Genomic DNA, 19,915 nt, shown 5'->3' with positions numbered 1-19,915 from the left:
TATATATATATATATATATATATATATTATATAAAAATATAAAATAAAATGGTGAAAACTTGTATTATTAATAACTCTAAAATTTTTTTTTATCAATAACTCTAAAAATTAATATGAGACGATGCCATGAATCTCCAAATATTAAGTACGATACATTATTAGAATAATTTTAATTAATTTAGAATTTTTTGTCATGCTTAAAATACGATAAAATTATAATATATATGACATTTTAATTAAAACATATCAATATAAACTTATTTTTGCAATGTCTTGTGAACCCCGAAATTTTAGCTAGCCCTCCTACATTTTCATCATGGTTCCGCCCCTGCATATGTATGTGTGCTTAGTTAGTGGTTATGTCTATTTGTAAAAATCTATGGTTTAAAATCACCCGATGTATTTCACCAGTTGTAGCATCTCACTATTTAGTCAATAGGACTTACTAGTGGCAACCGTAACCTAACATTTTTATGTCCTGTTTGCTTTAGAGATTAATCACACTACTTAAAGAAGTGAAGTGTTTTAACAATTGATTCCGTTTGTTAATTCCCGCAGGCTATTTCAATAACAGGGTGTTCTTTCTCACTGTGTCTCAATCTCCGAATGTGGAGCAATTGAGGTCAAAAAATTGGAGAATGGTATCAGGGAATTCCATTATGGATAATAGCAACAGATTTCCACAAATAAACTTTCAATACCAAGTCGGAAATTCTGCACGAGCCCTATTGGTTCTTGACGATGTTTGGACACTGTCGATGCTCGAACAACTATTGATGAAGATCCCCGGTTGCAAAATCCTAGTCGTTTCGCGGTTGAAGTTCCCTCCTTCGGTTGTTGATTGCTCCTATGAAATGAATTTGCTGACCGAGAATGAGGCTATATCCTTGTTCTGTCACTTTGCTTTTGGGCAAACTTCGATCCCTCTTAGCGGTGATAAGGAATTGGTTAAGCAGGTAATTTGAACGAAATTTCCGAATTCCGCCGATTCCAATGCGATCCAAATATTTTCGATTTTGGATCATTGATATTTACTCCGAATTTCAAAAGTTTCGAGTCTTGTTCTTTCGTATTTGTTAAAGGAATTGGAATACATAATAGATTCCGAATTCTGACCCTAATTTTAATTTCTGAAAATATTTCCAAAAAAACAAATCCGATTTTTTCCCCTAAATTCACACATTAAATATCTATCTTATTTTGTATTTTACATTATAGGTTACTGAAAAAATAGAGAGGGGATATTTGTTTCTATTTCCAAAATCAATTTGCAGTTTTATACTATTCATAAAACTGAGATCATGTTTATTTGATAATTTTATCCAGAAAATCCCATTTTTTCTTCTCAAATTTCTATTGGAAATACACTATTCATATTTTTTTCAATTTTCAAACCTACTAAAACCTACTAACTAACCTATATATTTTATTCCACCAACTCATTTCTCTCTCCTTCTATTCATTACTCCTCATTAATATTTATACTCTCCCCCATTTCTCTCTCCTCATTAATATCTACACTCTCTCTCCTCCCAATTTATCTTTCTTCTTCTAGTAATAGTAATAGTAATAGTAAGATTAGTCAGTAATAGAGATATGAATAATAGTAATAGTAATAGTAATAGTAATAGTAATAGTAAAATTACTCAGTAATAGAGATCTGAATAAATATAAAAGATTATACAAGTTCATCCATATTGGATTAGTTCATGTTGCTTTTAAACCTCTAACCTTACAAGGGTTACCAGAAAACTTTATAGCAGCTCTAAGAGACGGTAGAAATTTAGATTGGAAACAATCGTTGATGGGTATTATACAGTCCAGTTTGGCCCATGGCCCGGTTTATTTTAATATTTATCCTAATTTACAGTTATCTCTAACTGATATTAATATTCTGGATACTTTAACATTAAATATTTAAACTCATGCTCCAGGATCTGAAGTTATATGTGTTTGTTATAGAATCTATTACAAACCTCTTCATACCTTGAATCCCCACTGTCAAATTGTTGACAAAACCATTAAATGAAACCATTCTTATAGAAACTAATTTTAGTAGATCTGAAATCATTACTAGAGGATCTATCAAATGGAATGAAATAACATTCTCAGAAAATTGGATCATAGAAAGAGCTGTTCCTGCTCTTCCTAATACTCAGGATAAAGCTACTAATATAGTGCAAATTCCTGAGGGAAACATTGTCATCAATTTTGATAAATCTAAATATTCTCGAGAGCAAAAATCTAGATCACGTCTTTCTAGATCCAGTTCTTCCTATTATCATATATCTCCTCTCGATTATGAGGTTAAGTCCCCTTCTAGGTGTTCCACTTCTCAAATCAGAGAAACAGAAAAATCTTTTGATGATGCTGTTCCTGATACAGTTGAAGAATTAAGAATTCATCCTGACAATATTGTTAGGGGTATATATAGAGTTGAAGCAGACATGACTGCATCCGAAATGATTTTTTCTGTTTAATGGATTTTAAATCAAAAATTGATTTTAGCCCGGGATCACCGGCAAGAAAACTTATTCAACAACAATTCAATCTTCCCAGATGGGAACTATTCAAAAAATGGTTTTTTGAAAACTTTACAAAAGAAGATAGAAAAATATTTCAAGAAATTTTTTATAATGATCTTTCGGAGAAAAATATTAAAATATCTTTTGTCCCATGGTTTATAACCAATTATGCTGAAAATTATATTTCTGTTATTGAAAGAGAATATAAGTATTCTCAAAATGGAAAGGTTTTAAAAACAATTTTCCCTCCTTCTCAATCTTTTCAAATTGAAAAAGAAACTGAAACTAGGTATTATACTGCTTTCCAAAAACTTCTTGATAGTGAAGTCTTACCTATTACTATTGCTCATATTAATGGTTTAATAAAACAAAAAAAATTTAGTAAATTTATTTAATTGTTGTTGGAGAACAAATTATGTCTTTACATGTTAGGGTAGAAAAACATATTTCTAGCATAAATGAACTCAAAAGTTCATTTCATATTGGTAAAACTTTATTCAAGAAAGCATTGCTATTCCTAGTATCCAACCTCCTTCAGATGTTAAGGATTTTAAATTAAAATCGATGTCTGAACTTGAAAAAATGCTTGATGAAAAATTCAAGAATCTTTCTATTAAAAATTTAATAATGAGTTTGAATGCGATATGAGTGATAATGATAATTATCAAAATAATGTCCTAAAATAGATTAACAAAATATGCTGATAAGCCTACCCAAAGGATGTATTATTATCCTAGGCCTACTCCCCAGGATGTTCTTTTTGAAGAGCAAGAGTATATTGTTAATAATTCCTATAGTGGTAAATATATTTACGAATGGATATTGATGGTTTTACTGAGAGACAGATTTATAATGCTGTCCATAGGATGCTCATGTATAGCACTATATGCAAGAACAATGGTAATTCTGATAGAGCTATAGATAATATGATTATAGGGGGTTTTACCGGACAACTTAAAGGTTGGTGGGATAATTATCTTACCCTGAGTAATAAAAATGATATCTTAAATATGGTTAAAGATGAAAATGGTAGACAAGTTGAAAATTCTGTCTATACTTTAATTATTAATATTATTAAACACTTTACTGGAACATGGTCTGATAATAGTGATAATCTTAGGACTTTACTCCAGAATTTACGATGTCGTACCCTTACATCTTTTAGGTGGTACAAACACACTTTTCTTAGCAGGGTTATGGAACTTTTTGAGTCTAATAGTCTTCACTGGAAATCCAAATTTATTGATGGATTACCTCCCTTATCTGCTGAAATGATTAGAAAAAACCTTAGAAAATGAGATGTTAATATAAATTATGATAATTATAATTATAGTAAGTTAATAGGAACTTGCATTCAGGAGGGCTTGGCTTTGTGTAATGAGATAAAATTAAGCCAGCAAATTAAGAAGCATAATCTTAATGAGAAGAAACAGCTAGGTCAATTTTGTGGCCAGTTTGGAATAGAAAATCCATCTACTAGTCAGGATAATAGCAAGGCTAAGAAGCACAAGAAAGACGATAAATCTCATGAGTTTTCTAAAAGGAAACATAGGAAAAGACGAGAAAAAAGAGAATCTAGAAAGGAACAAAGGAGAGCCAATGCGCCCCCTGTTGTTTGTAGAAAATGTGGAAAAATTGGGCATTATGCTAATAAATGTTGGGTTAAGAAAAAACTCAACAATTTAGATATTGGTAATGATCTCAAAGAAACTCTTAGTAAGTTACTTCTTCATTCTGATTCTAATGAAGAGGGAGTGCCTATGGAAGGGCTTGAAGCCCTGAATAATGAGAGTAGCTCTTCTGATAGTGAAGACTGTGAGCCTTGTAAAAATAGTTTAACCTGTGACAAGGAATATAGCTCCGACCCAGAAAGAAGGTAATAACCTTTATCAAACTATTTCACAATTTCAAGAAATTAATGTTCTTAATAATGATAATCTCGTAGATATTTTAAGATCTGTTAAAGATCCTGAAATTCGATCAAAAATTTCTTGATCTTTTAGGAGAAAAAGATCCTCCAACCAAACCTAATGATTTTGTGCAAAAATCTTCTGATCCATATACTATGGCAGTAGTAAAAAGAATGCTAAAACAAAAGCTAGTTAATAAAACCTCAATTAATTCTAATGATTTAGTAATTGAGGTTTCTAATCTAAAAAATGAGATCAAAAGTTTGAAAAGTTTTAATGAAAACCTTAAAGAAAGAGTTTTCAAATTGGAGATTTTTAGTAAAGGAAAACAACCCCTTGTTAATTTTGATTATTAAAATACTCTTCCTGAGGATGATAGTTTCTTAGGCAATTTAGAGATGGTAACTTCTCAGAAATGGTTTATAAAAATCTCTCTTCTTATTGATCATGATTATAAAAAATATTTTATAGCTCTTGTTGATAGTGGTGCAGATTTAAATTGCATACATGAAGGAATCATTCCTACAAAATACTTTCATAAAACAACTCATTCTTTAAGTTCTGCAAATGGTCAAAATGGAAATCAATTTTAAGATTCCAAAAACGTTTATTTGCAAAAATAAAGTTTGCATCCCCACTAGTTTTTTACTAGTCAAAAATATCACAAACCAAGTTATACTAGGAACCCCTTTTTTTAAAGAAAATCTTTCCAATAAAAAGAATTGATGAACAAGGTTTCATAGGAACCTTTGATGGCAAAGAATTATTTTTCATTTCGTTACTGAACCATTTACTAGAATCCTAAATCAAATAAAAGATTCTTTTATAAAGTATAAAGAAAATCAAATTAATTTTCTTAAACAAGAGAAAAGTATTTTAAATGTTGATGAAACTATTCAAAATCCTAAATTACAGGATAAGATAAAAGTTCTTAATAATCAGTTTTCTTTACAAATCAGTAATGATCATTCAAATGCTTTTTGGGATAGGAAAAAATATATTGTCTCACTTCCTTATGAGGATAATTTTGATGAGAAAAAAATTCCAACTAAGGCTAGGCCTTGTCAAACGAATAAGGACTATCTTGAGCTATGCAAAAAAGAGATTGAAACTTTGCAGAATAAAGGGTTAATAAGACCCTCTAAATCTCCATGGTCTTGCACAACTTTCTATGTTAATAAACATGCTGAACAAGAAAGAGGTGTTCTCAGGTTAGTCATTAACTATAAACCTTTGAATACTGCTTTAAAATGGATTAGATACCCGATCCCTAATAAGAAAGATTTACTTGATAGGCTTCATGATGCCTTGATTTTTTCAAAATTTTATTTAAAATCTGGATATTGGCAAATCAAAATTCATGAAAAAGATGTTTATAAAACTGCTTTTAATGTTCCATTTGGTCAATATGGATGGAAAAGTATGCCTTTTGGTCTGAAGAATGCCCCTTCAGAATTTCAAAATATTATGAATGATATTTTTAATCCTTATAGTGATTTTATCATTGTTTATATCGATGATATTTTGGTGTTTACTAAAAATATTGAAATCCATTTTAAACACTTGGATATTTTCAAGAAAATTATTACTCAAAACGGTTTAGTTATATCTAAACCTAAAATGCAACTTTTTCAAACACAAGTTAGATTTCTTGGTTATAATATTGAAAAAGGCAAAATTATCCCTATTAATAGAAGTATTGAATTTGCCTCTAAATTCCCTGACGAGCTGACTGACAAAATTCAGCTTCAAAGATTCTTAGGTAGTTTAAATTATATATCCCTCTATATTAAAAATCTTGCTTATTATACTGCTATCCTATATGATAGGCTTAAGAAAAATCCAAAACCTTGGACTGAGAATCATACTCAGGCTGTTCAGAAAATTAAGGACAAAGTCACTAATCTTCCTTGTCTCATGTTAGCTAACCCAAATTGGGAAAAAAATATTGAGACTGATGGCTCAGAAATAGGTTACGAAGGTATCCTTAAACAAGTTTCTCCAAATGATAAACAAGAATATCTTGTTAGATTCCATTCAGGAAAATGGAATAATAGTCAGAAGAATTATGCTACTATAGCTAAGGAAATTTTAGCTATTCTAAAGTGTGTTTTAAAATTCCAAGATGATTTATATAATCAGAAATTTATAATTAAGACTGATTGTCAAGCAAAAAAATAAATGTTTAAAAAAGATTTTAAACATGATGTTTTCAGCAAATGTTTGCAAGGTGGCAAGCCGAATTAGCCCCTTTTAATTTTGATATAATTTGTAAAAAAAGAACTGAAAATAATCTTCCTGACTTTTTAACCCGTGAATATTTACAATAATGAATGACTTTGATCAAAGATGTCCTATGGCATGTCTATTTACAGGGAGCGAGATGATATTCTCAAAAGGCTTGATTGGCAAATGGACTATAGTCCAGATATTACTTCTTAATAAACAGCTAATAGCTTGATCATTTTATATTTTTAGGATGAGCCACCGCGGACGGGGAAATTCCTCTTATAGAGGAAGAGGAGGAAGAACAATTGCCCAACATGGGAATCAAAGGCTCATAGCCGAGAATATTGCCAATATTACATCATCCTCTTCAAGTAATACTTTAAAAGGAGGAGATGAACTTTTATTTAAAGAATTTATGGAATTCAAAGCAAAGCATGGTAATACCAGTCAAAACAACCCTTCTTATGCTAATGTTGTCCTGGAAGATGAGGTAGAATCTGATGATTTACCCTATGAGCGGAATACATGCAAGGAGGTAATATTACTCTTAGAAGATAAAGATCTTCGATGGAAAGGTGAAATATGGCACCTTATGGATAGATATCTTAATACGACATCATTTACTGCTGGTTCATACAAACAACGAAATCATTATGAAAATATTCTAAAAGTATTAGCCTCTGTGAATTTTCACACTTTTATCCAGGGAAAAATACACAAGCTTATAGCTTCAGCAAAGTAATCATTAAGCAGATAATATGTGCAGAAGAATGGGGGTTAAGTACCCTAGGAGAAAAAGAATATTTCAGACCTGACCAAAAAATCCAGGTTAAGTACAATTATTGGGATTATGTCGAAGCATTTAATAAAGCTTTTTTTATATGAGAACCCAGTAAGAAAACATACTTGGTTCTTCAAAATTTGTCCTAATGTTTATAAAAAGGATATTCCGAATTGGTTATCCCAATGATGGCTATCTTTTGGCCCGACTGTAAAAATTTTACCAGAACCTTATAGAGGTCTCTATGCAGAATGGGTGAAAATTTCACCAACTCTTATTGAAGCTGAACATACTAGTAAGTGGATTGAGAGAATGCCCTTTTTTCACTTCTTTATTGAGTTTAGTATTCCATGGATCTGGAAATGGGAACCAGAGTTGGGTCATACCCACAAAATATACCCTGTATAAAAAGGGCAACTTACACTAAATTTTGGAAAAGAATGCTCAGGAAAAATGAGCATGGTGTCATTGAAGGACAAGAAACTATTGATAAGATCTAGGGTCATATCCAAGAATATAAAAAACAAATCCAGTTGAAGCAACAAAGGGAAGCCCCCAGCCCGTTTCAACATCTCTCAAGGAAATTAAACTTCCACAGATGACAAATGATTGACAAAGAATTAATTGCTTCTTACATGGAAGAAGTAAAAAAAGACTTGGTAAGAAATTTTGGAACTGAGTATCATTCTGACATTTCCATGGCCACCTCTTCACATGATGATGAAGAATATTGCAATCCTGATGAATCACAAGATTCATATGGAAACGAAGCAGATATTTCAATTGATGACATCATCAGTAATGTGAAACAATCCATTACGGAACAAATTCAAAGTTCCACCACAGCCAAAGGGAAATAAAGAATGGAGAAATAATTGCGTTCGGGTCCCTACCACCTTTCATAATGGTATAGGGAATCTTCTTTTTCAAAAAAACGACACTTTAATAAAGCAAATGCTACACTTTTTTTTTTAATTTAAACCTAATCGAAATTAAAAAAAAAAAGTGTAGCATTTGCTTTATTAAAGTGTCGTTTTTTTGAAAAAGAAGATTCGCTAAACCATTGTGAAAGGTGGTAGGGACTCGAACTCAATTATTTCTCCATTCTCTCTTTCCCTTTGGCTGTAGTGGAACTTTGAATTTGTTCCGTAATGGATTGTTTTACATTATTGATGATGCCATCAATTGAAATATCTGCTTCGTTTCCATATGGATCTTGTGATTCACCAGGATTGCAATTTTCTTCATCATCATGTGAAGAGGTGGCCATGGAAATGTCAGAATGATATGCAATTCCAAAATTTCTTACCAAGTCTTTTTTGACTTCTTACATGTAAGAAACAATTAATTATTTGTCAGTCATCTGTCCTTTGTGAAAATTTAATTTCCTTGAGAGATGTTGAAACGGGCAGGGGGCTTCCCTTTGTTTCTTCAACTGGATTTGTTCTTTATATTGTTGGATATGATCCTTGATCTTATCAATAGTTTTTTGTCCTTCCATGACACCATGCTCATTTTTCCGGAGCATTCTTTTCCAAAATTTGGTGTAAGTTACCCTTTTTAATCAGGGTATATTTTGTGGGGTATGACCCAAATCTGATTCCAATTTCCAGATCCATGGAATACCAAACTCAATAATGAAGTGTAAAAAGGGCATTCCCTCAATCCACTTATTAGTGTGTTCAGCTTCAATAAGAGTTGGTGAAATTTTCACCCATTTTGCATAGAGACATTTATAAGGTTCTGGTAAAATTTTTACAGTCGGGCAAAAGATAGCCACCATTGGTATAACCAATTTGGAATATCCTTCTTATAAACATTAGGACAAAGTTTGAAGAACCAAGTATGTTTTCTTACTGGATTCTCGTATAAAAAAGATTTATTAAATGCTTCGACATAATCCCAATAATTGTACTTAACCTGGATTTTTTGGTCAGGTCTGAAATATTATTTTTCTCCTAGGGTACTTAACCACCATTCTTGTGCAGATATTATCTGCTTAATGATTACTTTGCTGAAGCTATAAGCTTGTGTATTTTTCCCTGGATAAAAGTGTGAAAATTCACAGAAGCTAGTAGCTTTTAGAATATTTTCATAATGAGCTCGCTGTTTGTATGAACCGGCAGTAAATGATGCCGTATTAAGATATCGATTCATAAGGTGCCATATTTCACCTTTCCATCGAAGATCTTTATCTTTTAGGAGTAATATTACCTCTTTGCATGTGTTCTGCTCATAGGGCAAATCATCAGATTCTACCTCATCCTCCAGGACAACATTAGCATAAGAAGGGCTGTTTTGACTGTTATTACCATGCTTTGCTTCGAATTCCATAAATTCTTTTATAAATAAAAGTTCATCTCCTCCTTTGAAAGTATTACTTGAAGAGGATGATGTAATATTGGCAATATTCTCGGCTATGAGCCTTTGATTCCCATGTTGGGCATTGTTCTTCCTCCTCTTCCTCTATAAGAGGAATTTCCCCGTCCGCGGTTGGTCATCCTGGAAATATAAAATAATCAAGCTATTAGTTGTTTATTAAGAATTAATATCTGGACTATAGTCCATTTGCCAATCAAGCCTTTCGAGAATATTATCTCGTTCCCTGTAAATAGACATTCCATTCTATTAACCCATCTTTGATCAAGATCATTCATCATTGTAAATATTCACGGGTTAAAAAGCCAGGAAGATTATTTTCAGTTCATTCTTTATAAATTATATCAAAATCAAAAGGGGCTAATTGGCATGCCACCTTGCAAACATTTGTTTGGAAACATCATGTTTAAAATCTTTTTTAAACATATATTTTGCTGCTTGACAATCAAGTCTTAATTATAAATTTCTGATTATATAAATCATCTTGAAATTTTAAAACACACTTAAGAATAGCTAAAATTTCCTTAGCTATAGTAGCATAATTCTTCTGACTATTATTCCATTTTTCTGAATGGAATCTAACAAGATATTCTTGTTTATTATTTGCAGAAACGTGTTTAAGGATACCTCCGTAACCTACTTCTGAGGCATCAGTCTCGATAATTTTTTCCCAATTTGGGTTAGCTAACATGAGACAAGAAAGATTAGTGACTTTGTTCTTAATTTTCTGAACAACCTGGGTATGACTCTCAGTCCAAGGTTTTGGATTTTTCTTAAGTCTGTGATAAAGGATAGCAGTATCCTGAGCAAGATTTTTAAGATAGGGGGATAAATAATTTAAACTCCCTAAAAATATTTGAAGCTTGGTTTTATCGGTCAGCTGGTCAGGAAATTTAGAGGCAAATTCAATACTTCTCTTAATAGGGATAATTCCCCCTTTTTCAATATAAAGTTGCATTTTAGGTTTAGATATAACTAAACAGTTTTGAGTAACAATTTTCTTGAAAATGTCCAAGTGTTTAAAATGGGTTTCAATATTTTTAGAAAATACCAAAATATCGTCGATATAAACAATGATAAAATCACTATAAGGATGAAAAATATCATTCATAATATTTTGAAATTCTGAAGGAGCATTCTAAAAAAAAAAATTATTTCAGATTTCTAAAATTCAACTTAAAACAAATTGATTTATTTTTGGAAATTATTTTCAATTAATCCCAATTAGATAATCGAGTCAACAATCATCTATTTTAGTAAATATGTGTTAGATTAATTTATTTATTTAAATTGTTAAATTGATTTCAATTAATAGAACACAAATATAATATTGATTATAGTTCAACTTAATTAGTAGTACCTCAACATTATTTGAATGATTTATGCTAGTTGAGGTTCTATAATTATTTTGAAAAAGCCGATAATTAATTAATGTAATTAATTATGTAGTTAGGTCGTATGTTCCTCTTAGGACAATATGCGTTTCCATATACCTTTAGAGAACATAGATGTAGGAATCACAGACCAATCCGAACCTTCTGATGAGATAATACTTTTAATAAAAATCCCTCATTCTTAATCTAATTAAGAATTATTTGAAGCTATAAAGAAAAACCCAATCTGTTGAATTTTTTCTTTCCTTCTGCCAACGGTTGGATTATGTGTAGCCCTTTACTGTAGTGCAGTAAGCCGTATTAGCGGGAAGTGCTATGGTAAAGTAAGCTGTAATTCAATTGACATAGCGATGAAGGTAGCCATAGAAAAGGGTTATGCTAGATTAACGTTGTCGGCTAGATTAACTAGGAACTGCATTAGTTTGGCATAATCAAGTTCTATGAGCATCTTTGATTGGTAGGTTAGACTTGACACACGTTGATTTTGATATTCGCGAGATTAACTTAGGTCATTATCAAGTGTGAGGAAAATTAATTTAGGGTCATATTGTGGATATGATTGATTGTGATCTACCTTTGGGAAAATATATTCGGGCTAGATTAACTACGGGTTATATTTCTCTACTGGACCTAAAGCCCATTAAGAAAAATCAGTTTTCTCGTTTGTCTACTAGAGGGAAGTGGAACTCGATAAAATTAGTGGGAGAACAATTAAATAACATAAGGCCAAACATTTAATTGTAATAATCATTTAACGCGAATCTCTAATAATCCTCTTCTCTATACCTCTCAGATAATCATGTCTAAGAATCCCATAATGTCAATCCTCGACAATAAACTCAATGGCCTTAATTACCTAGATTGGTTGCGTAGTCTTAAGCTTGTGCTAACCGTTGAGGGGCGTCTCTATGTTCTGAACGAGACACTTCCCGCCACTATACCTGCCACAGCGACTGATGCTGAAAAGGAAACTTATGAAGCATGGAAGAAAGATGACACACATGCTAGGTGCTATATGATAGCCGCCATGGAGCCCGCGCTTGCGAGGAAATATGAGTCTCACATGCATGCTTTCAATATAAAGGCTCATCTCGATAGCATGTATAGTGAGAATATAAGGGCATCAAGGTACGCTGCTACAAAGGAGTTGATCACGGCGAGACTGTGCGAAGGGACTTCGGTCCACGAGCACTGTCTCAAAATGATCACTCTCCTTGAAAAGCTAGTGAATCTCGATGTCACCCTCCCGGCCGAACTCTCATTGGATTTGATCCTGTTGTCTCTTCTTAGTTCCTATGAATCGCTCATAGTGAACTTCAACATGAACAAATTAGATCCTCCCTTGGATGAGTTAATGAACATGTTGGTCAGTTAAGAGTCCACCATTAAGGAAGAGAAGTCTGTTCTCATTGCTGCTACTTCTGGAAGAAGAGTTCTTCCCAAAAGAAGAGAAAAGAAAGAGTTCCCTTCCCAAACAGCAAGTTCGAAGTGGGTGAAGGTAGTGGGGGCCCCTAAGGCGAAAATCAGCAAAACGTAAGGAGATAGATCAAAACCCCGCACAACTTTGCAACGCTAGATTAGGTCATGTCTGTTTAAGAAGGATGAACGATTTTGTTAGTGAAGGATTGTTCTCTTTGGAGGACGTGAAATCACTACAAACTTGTGAATCTTGCCTTAAAGGGAAAATGACCAAGTCACCCTACAAAGGGAAAATGGAGCAAGCCGATGGTCTTTTGGATTTGATCCACACAGACGTATGTGGTCCACTAAGTGTTAGTGCGAAGGGTGGATACAACTACTTCGCTACCTTTACCGACGATTATTCTAGGTATGGGTTGTTAGGATAGTAGACTAAAAGTCTCGCTTTTAGCTTCATAATTTTATTATTGAATTAATAAAATAATTTATTATCATTTTATGAGAATCTGCACTAGGGTAGTCAATGCATTTAATTGATTGGTTGTCAATTAATTAAAAGCATAAGTCTAATATTCTAATAGTATTCGAGATGGTGTGCTACGGCGCACAGAAAGATCATTTCGAAAGTTCGTTTAGAATATAAAGATAAACGTTCACAATCTAGATGGAAATGGACTAACCATTGGTAAAAGATTGTAGCACAATATTTAAGTGATTGGTCTTGATCACAGTAAACAGAGAATAACTTTTGTAGTTATTGTTTTGACTTATTGTTCTAGCACACCCGGCATGTGTTGAACCGGACAAAGTGAAATAATAGTTTCATCACTGTTCATAAATGAAACTGTATTATTTCTAGTTGACAGTATATTACTTACTCTCTTAATCCCTAGATAATTAACGTACACATTTAATTGATGATCTCTACTTTGATGTCACAATGGGAGAGTTTCCTATATTGAGTCAAATGGCCCCCGGTGCGTTGGGTAGAGACATTAAGAATTAATAGGTGGAAATTAATTATCGAAAGGAATCCACATCTCTGAAATATGGGATTGATAATAACCCTTGAGTAGCTTAGAAGATTTGTTTATGCCAAGTCCTGGCCAGGTGGATTTCGTATCCGGCATACTCAAATAAGTTAGGCGGGTAAGACTCATGAAAAGAAACCATTTAATTTATTTAGCAGTGAATAAATTATTTGGTGGTTATAAGATATCTTAATGTGGGGAGAATCAAAGTAATGATCGACCGGAGCTCTAATGTAATATTTGAGAATATAAACGGGAGTTCAATAATTATTTGGTAGTGGAAAATAAATAATTATTTAATGATTAATTAAATGAATTCTTTTAAGAGTTTGGATTTAATTAATTATTAGTTGCCCGATTTATATTTTCTCCTTTAGTCCCTATTGTAGCCCAATGGATTTTCTAATTAATCGAGAAAATAAAGTTCAACTAATATTATATATTGGAATTAATATAGCCGAAAATTAAGTCCCCTTTGGATTGTAATTTTCGACTATATAGAGTTATAGAAGGAGTGGGATTTGTTTCCATGTAATCCTCTCTATGTGGGACTCTAATTCCTTGTGCTATATATAATGGAGATTAGGTTGATGAGAGGAAAAATAATTGCTACACGCCTATTCACGTTCCGGAGATGAGAATATTTTTCTCTTCTTCTTTTCTCTCTAAGTTTTTCGATTATAGATTTAGATTTCTTCAAGTACAAGTCCACCCTTGTAGAAGAATCATTAATCCGGGATATACAATAGAAGACTATAGGTTTTAAGAGCAAACTATAAATCCCGAATTTTCTGAGCAGTCCTGCGAAGAAATTCACCATAAATCAGCTGTTAGTCGGATAGGCTCGAAATTTATACAGTAGATTCCTAACCCTTAGATCTATAATCTGTCCGAAGCGTTTCTCGATCGGATCAACGATCGCGGAGATATCGGTGAAGGAAGAGGACTGGAAATTTCTGGACAGCAGCTTTTACGAAGGTTGAAGGCTTGACGTGGATCCTCGTTCGTGCGCCGAAGATAGAAACGAATCTGCTCGCGAAAACTGTAAGTTGCTAGATTAGATTTATTCCGCTTTAAACGAATCTAATCATAGCATGTTAATAAAATTAAAACCGGCTAATCTAGAACCTCTTGCGAATTTTCATTGAATCCTGGGCTTCACATCCCAACAATTGGTATCAGAGCTTCTTTGATTAATTCGTTTGAGGTTCACATGTTGTCCAAAATTGCATGAAACGGAAAATTCATATGTTGCATATAGCATTTTGTTTCAGACTTTGTTTTGCAGAATAGAAAATCCGCTATTATAGTTATGAATGTTTTATTTATGTTTTATGTGAATGGATCCCACTGCCTCGTGAGTGGTTACTTGTCGGTTTTAATTTCCATCGCGTGATATTGATGGAAGATCGTGTGCCTACGATATTTTTATTTTTTGTAATTTTTCTAGAGGAGTTTTAGATAGAAATTACATAGATAGAATAGAGCAGATTTTGTTCTCGGAATTGTTTGCGCGACTGTGCCGTTTCTGTTATCTCGGCCTAGTCCACCGTCGGATCGAGCTGAATTTTTTTCCGGAGGTTTCTAACTCCTTGGCGTAGCATCCGACCGTTCGGATCATGAATCGAAGTTATCCAGATAGAGATATTAATTTCAGAACAAGGCTGGAAATTCCAGGACAACACCAGAATTATCAACCGCGCGGGGTCTCGACATCGGGCAGCGGGCAGCGGTTCTGGGCAGCCCGGCATTCGAGAATTCTGGAGTTTACGGGGACTTTTGGACTTCCTAACTTTAAGGAGTCTAAATCCGGGAGTCCCAACTTAACCATAATAGCGGAAAATTAAATTGTTTCATTTAATATTTTATGGTTGATGCGTGCTTATATTTGTTATGAGCATGATTGCATGCATTATTCATGTTTATTATATTTGGGCTTAATTTGTTTATGTGACACCCATGACATATAATTGGACAACATGAAATTTGGACATGCATAAATTTGTATTTAATTTATTATGTTCATGTTCATCTATGTGTATTATATTTGGTTATAAATGTTTTTATGTGATACCATGACCTATAATTAGATAACATAGATGATTGTGTTGAACATGATAAATTTATCATGATTCTTAGTTTTTCTATGTTTGTTATATAGGATGATTAATTTGTGTATTAATAGGATCCCTTGATATATATAACTAGAGAACATAGAAATAGAACACACTCAATAGGTGCTCATAGTATTTCTATGATTAATTATATTGGCATCGTCATAGATTTTGATAATATGATTGATTATGAGAAATGAGATTTATCGAATTTCGCTCCCACTCCGGGCATATTAATTGTAGACATTATCTAGAAAAATCTCCTAATGGATAATTTGGAATTGATTATAGTGATACATTATTTTCTCCATGTGGTGGAAAATAGATATCATAGAATAATCAATTTAAAATTAATTGATAGTCCAAAGACATATAATTAGAGAATCTAGAAATTGAGCATTGTAATTACTTTCATAGATTCCCTCATGAAAAATGTTTTTAAATATTAAGTGTATCGGGGAGTTTATTACGTATAAATCCTAAGGTCTCCATCATAGGCTTTAAGATGAATTAATTAACTGTGAGGAAGGAGATTTATCGAATTTCGCACCCACTCCGGGCACTTTTAATTATAGACTTATCTGGAAAAGTCTCCTAACGGATAATTATTGAAGAAATTGTAGTGATATGTTTGTCTCACTCCGAGTCGACGGATATCATAGAACAATTGATTTAAAGATGATTTGATGGTTAAACACTTAACAATAAAATATAATTATAACTATACTTCACTCCGAAGTCCCTGTTATATTTTATTGGACCAAAGTAACCGACTATTTAATTTTATTTTCCAAGACCGCCGAATTGGAATGATAATAAAACTAAAGATGTTTTACATGTCTGTCTATTGAAAACTTGTAGTCTGTCTACACTCCGTAGCCTACCGGTTTCTCATAGTGATGGATTGTCGGTTGATTTCAAAATTTGGTTTGAGGGAGCCATTTTAAGTGACTATCTAGAGTTTTTAAGGATGCCCTTAGTTTAAATTTATTTGCTTGATTCTCTAGCAATTAATGATATATTCCTTAGATCCACTTTGTAGACTCACCTTGCTAGGATTGATTGACCTATAATAATATATTAAGTATTGCCTTTCGATTGAGGAATTTAAATATGTATTTTAATTGAGGAAATTCGTGAGTTAATAAATGAAGTGAATTTTTGGAAGAAAATTTAGTTATTCATTTATTTTCTTAGGACGATTAATTGGTTCGGTGTTATATATTGAATTTTGGTTCAAAATATATAAACACTACGATGAGCCCATGGCAAGTACAAAATAATATAATAGTGAATTTCTTAGTAACGTGAGAAATTTAGAACTATAATTTTATTTGTAGCCATATTAAAAACCTCTTGAATACATGCATATTTATTTGGATTATTGGTTAGTCTTCATGTTCGAAAGACTATATGTCTTTTGAAAGTTCATGAACTTTTAGAAACCAAGATCAGTGGGAAACCGAGATCAACTCAATCCAAAAGAAATCTATTGAATTTTAATATTTTTAATTGAATAAGAAAAGGATCTTTTCTATTGAAATTATTATGGAAATTCAAATAGGATTTACGATCCTCTGAAAATCGAAGAAGGCACTTTTAGAAGTCATATTCAGTCAATCCTTCAATCGTCAGCTAATAATTAGGCTTCTTGTCACTCACGTGATATCAAGAATAGTAGTAACATTTAATTATGTTCAAATCGAAGTAGGATTTTATGTTTAGAGATTATCATTTTGTGTCTTCCAAATAGAAGGAATTTATTTTTCTTTTATAGGATGGTTTAAAATAAATAGTTTGTTTATTTAATAATGACTTGGTCATTGTGGAAAATAAACAATTTTATTTAGACACATTGATTGATATATTAACAATATTTTATTTCCTACACTACTATTACATTCAATGGATAAATCTATTAATTAACCTCAATGGAGTATATAAATATATATTCGTTTCGCATCCATGGCATGATTATTTGATATTTACAAGAGGTTGGATTTTACTTTAAGTAAAATTTGGAGACTGATTTACGATGGGCCTTTACGGTTCATGAAAAGTGAAGGCACTGCCAGTCTAAGAATTTTATTTTGGAAAGTAAAATGACCATGTGCCCGGTTGATGGGCCTAGTGTAAAGAAGATCAATTGGATTTATGTTATTCTATAGTATGTGGACCTACAAATACCCTAGTTTAAGTAGTTTTGAGTAGTTCATCTAATTTATTGATGATATCTCGAGATATAGATATATTCATATTATGCGACATATATCTGAGGTCTTAAAGAAATTGAAGACCGTGACAGATAAGCATTTGAATAAATATATCAAGTCATTTGATATGGCGAAACTTTATGGGTATAAGTTATTGTACATTTTGGTAAACTAAGGATTTATCCTAGATATGTTTGTACCAAATTGAACCACAATAGAATATAATATAGCGACGAAAATAATTAATACTTATTGAAGACGGTTTAATTTATCGTGATTTATTGAATATTATTTATTTTTCTAATATATACATTTGAGACGGTTATTTATTTAAGAACTTAAGATCTTCTAAGTTAGTATCCAATGACTCTTGCCGAATTAAAGATTGTTTAAACGTATAATCAGTGTATTATTCGGAACTGAAGTCAGTCAGCATTTATGCTTCGGGAGAACACAGTTGATAGAAGATAAGTTAGAAATAAATGTCTCTTGTATGGAATATTAAGAGAAAAATAATAGTGGTCCATTTTGATTCCTAGAGTTAAGAAAACATGGATTTGTATCAATGTTGGATTCTTAAAGGAAGATCATGTTTTGGACTACATAGCCTAATGACGAAGTTTGAAGGAAGTTTGATTGTCTTAGTCTTCTAGTATACCCTAAATACGTTAAGAGTTTCGCTTGTGTTCTAGTATAGAAATTCCAATGCCACTTTGCAGTGGGAGGAATTTAAGTTACTAGTGTTACATTTAGGGTGATTTATCATAGTGGGAGGATTCATAACGAAATCGTAAGATTGTATGTTTATAGAATGTTAGTGATGACAAGATTCTTCATAAACATATAGTTCCTTCCTAGAAATATGAATAAACGCCCATTTCTATAGATGCAAGAAATTGGCTTAGTGCTATAAGAATCCAAAGTGGAAATGATTAGACAGAGAAAAGTGAAAACCTTTTAAAAGGTTAGGCTTAAAGTACGAAGGTTCTGTCGGAAAGAAATGGATCGACTACGAGAAAACTTTCTAGCTAGTAGCCACACTTTAGTCTATTTCAAATTCCTAAAATCTATCACTGCCTTGTCTTTAATTTGGTAGATGGATGTCAAGATTTCGTATCTCTTGACGAGTGCATTTCACGATGCAAATTAAATGGATTTTAGCTTAGTGCCATATGCATTGCAATGCAAACTTAATAAAGTCATTTATGAATTTAAGCAAAGTGCGCATATCATGTGATATTTAGATTAATCATAGAATCAATATTTTGATTTTGATTAGGAATCTAGATATATCACATTTTGTAACGGAAGCGTGGTGAAAGTCTTAAAAGACGTATTAGATAATAATCTCCTTTTAGAAAATAATTTGGAAATTATTTAGGTAAGGGTATTGTTTCTTGAGTCAAATCAATATGGATAACTTGAGTGAAACTAGTTATGTCGTATGGATCATTTTATAGGATCTATGAAATGGGACATTAAGTTGTCACGGACAAGTTATATTGATTTAAATACTTGCCAAATTTAGCATGTACAAATTCCAAAGAAAGAATTGTTTCTTTCAGGTATGGAGTCACTCTGTCGAGAAATTAGTGTCTTTGAACACATAATGCGGTAGAGATGTTGAAGGCAGTTCTTATTGTGAAAGAAGCCTTACATATGCTATAGTAAATAATTAAATTCAAATCTTGCTTTGCATCTTGCATAGTTAGCAAACGTGAATTTATTTTGAGGCTAGTATGTTAGACTGCGGTAAAGTATATTCTTAAGTATTCAAAGATACAAGATTATATACTAGTTTACTAGGCGGATAGTCTTGGTACGACTCAATAATTAATGGTCAAGCATAGTAATTTTTCTATAGCATGTTATCACTGTGGGAGATTTATTTTCCTAAGGAAGTGAAAACGTATAGTGGGA

General features: G+C 32.3%; 1 protein-coding gene across 1 annotated transcript; it reads left to right on the top strand.

The window, feature by feature from the left end:
• Positions 1-535: 535 nt before the first annotated feature.
• LOC105953756 (putative disease resistance protein At4g33300) lies at positions 536-8,306 on the top strand. Its single transcript, XM_088811948.1, has 2 exons — positions 536-956; positions 6,914-8,306. Exons 1-2 carry the CDS (start codon positions 639-641, stop codon positions 6,947-6,949), a joined length of 354 nt encoding a protein of 117 aa, XP_088668074.1. The 5' UTR covers positions 536-638; the 3' UTR covers positions 6,950-8,306.
• Positions 8,307-19,915: the final 11,609 nt, after the last annotated feature.

This window comes from Erythranthe guttata, chromosome 13 (assembly GCF_056151865.1).
Source record: "Erythranthe guttata isolate IM_541 chromosome 13, IM_541, whole genome shotgun sequence".
Classification (NCBI taxonomy): Eukaryota; Viridiplantae; Streptophyta; class Magnoliopsida; order Lamiales; family Phrymaceae; genus Erythranthe; species Erythranthe guttata.
The sequence above is the reverse complement of the archived record's forward strand: the minus strand, read 5'-3'. Positions and strand labels throughout refer to the sequence as shown.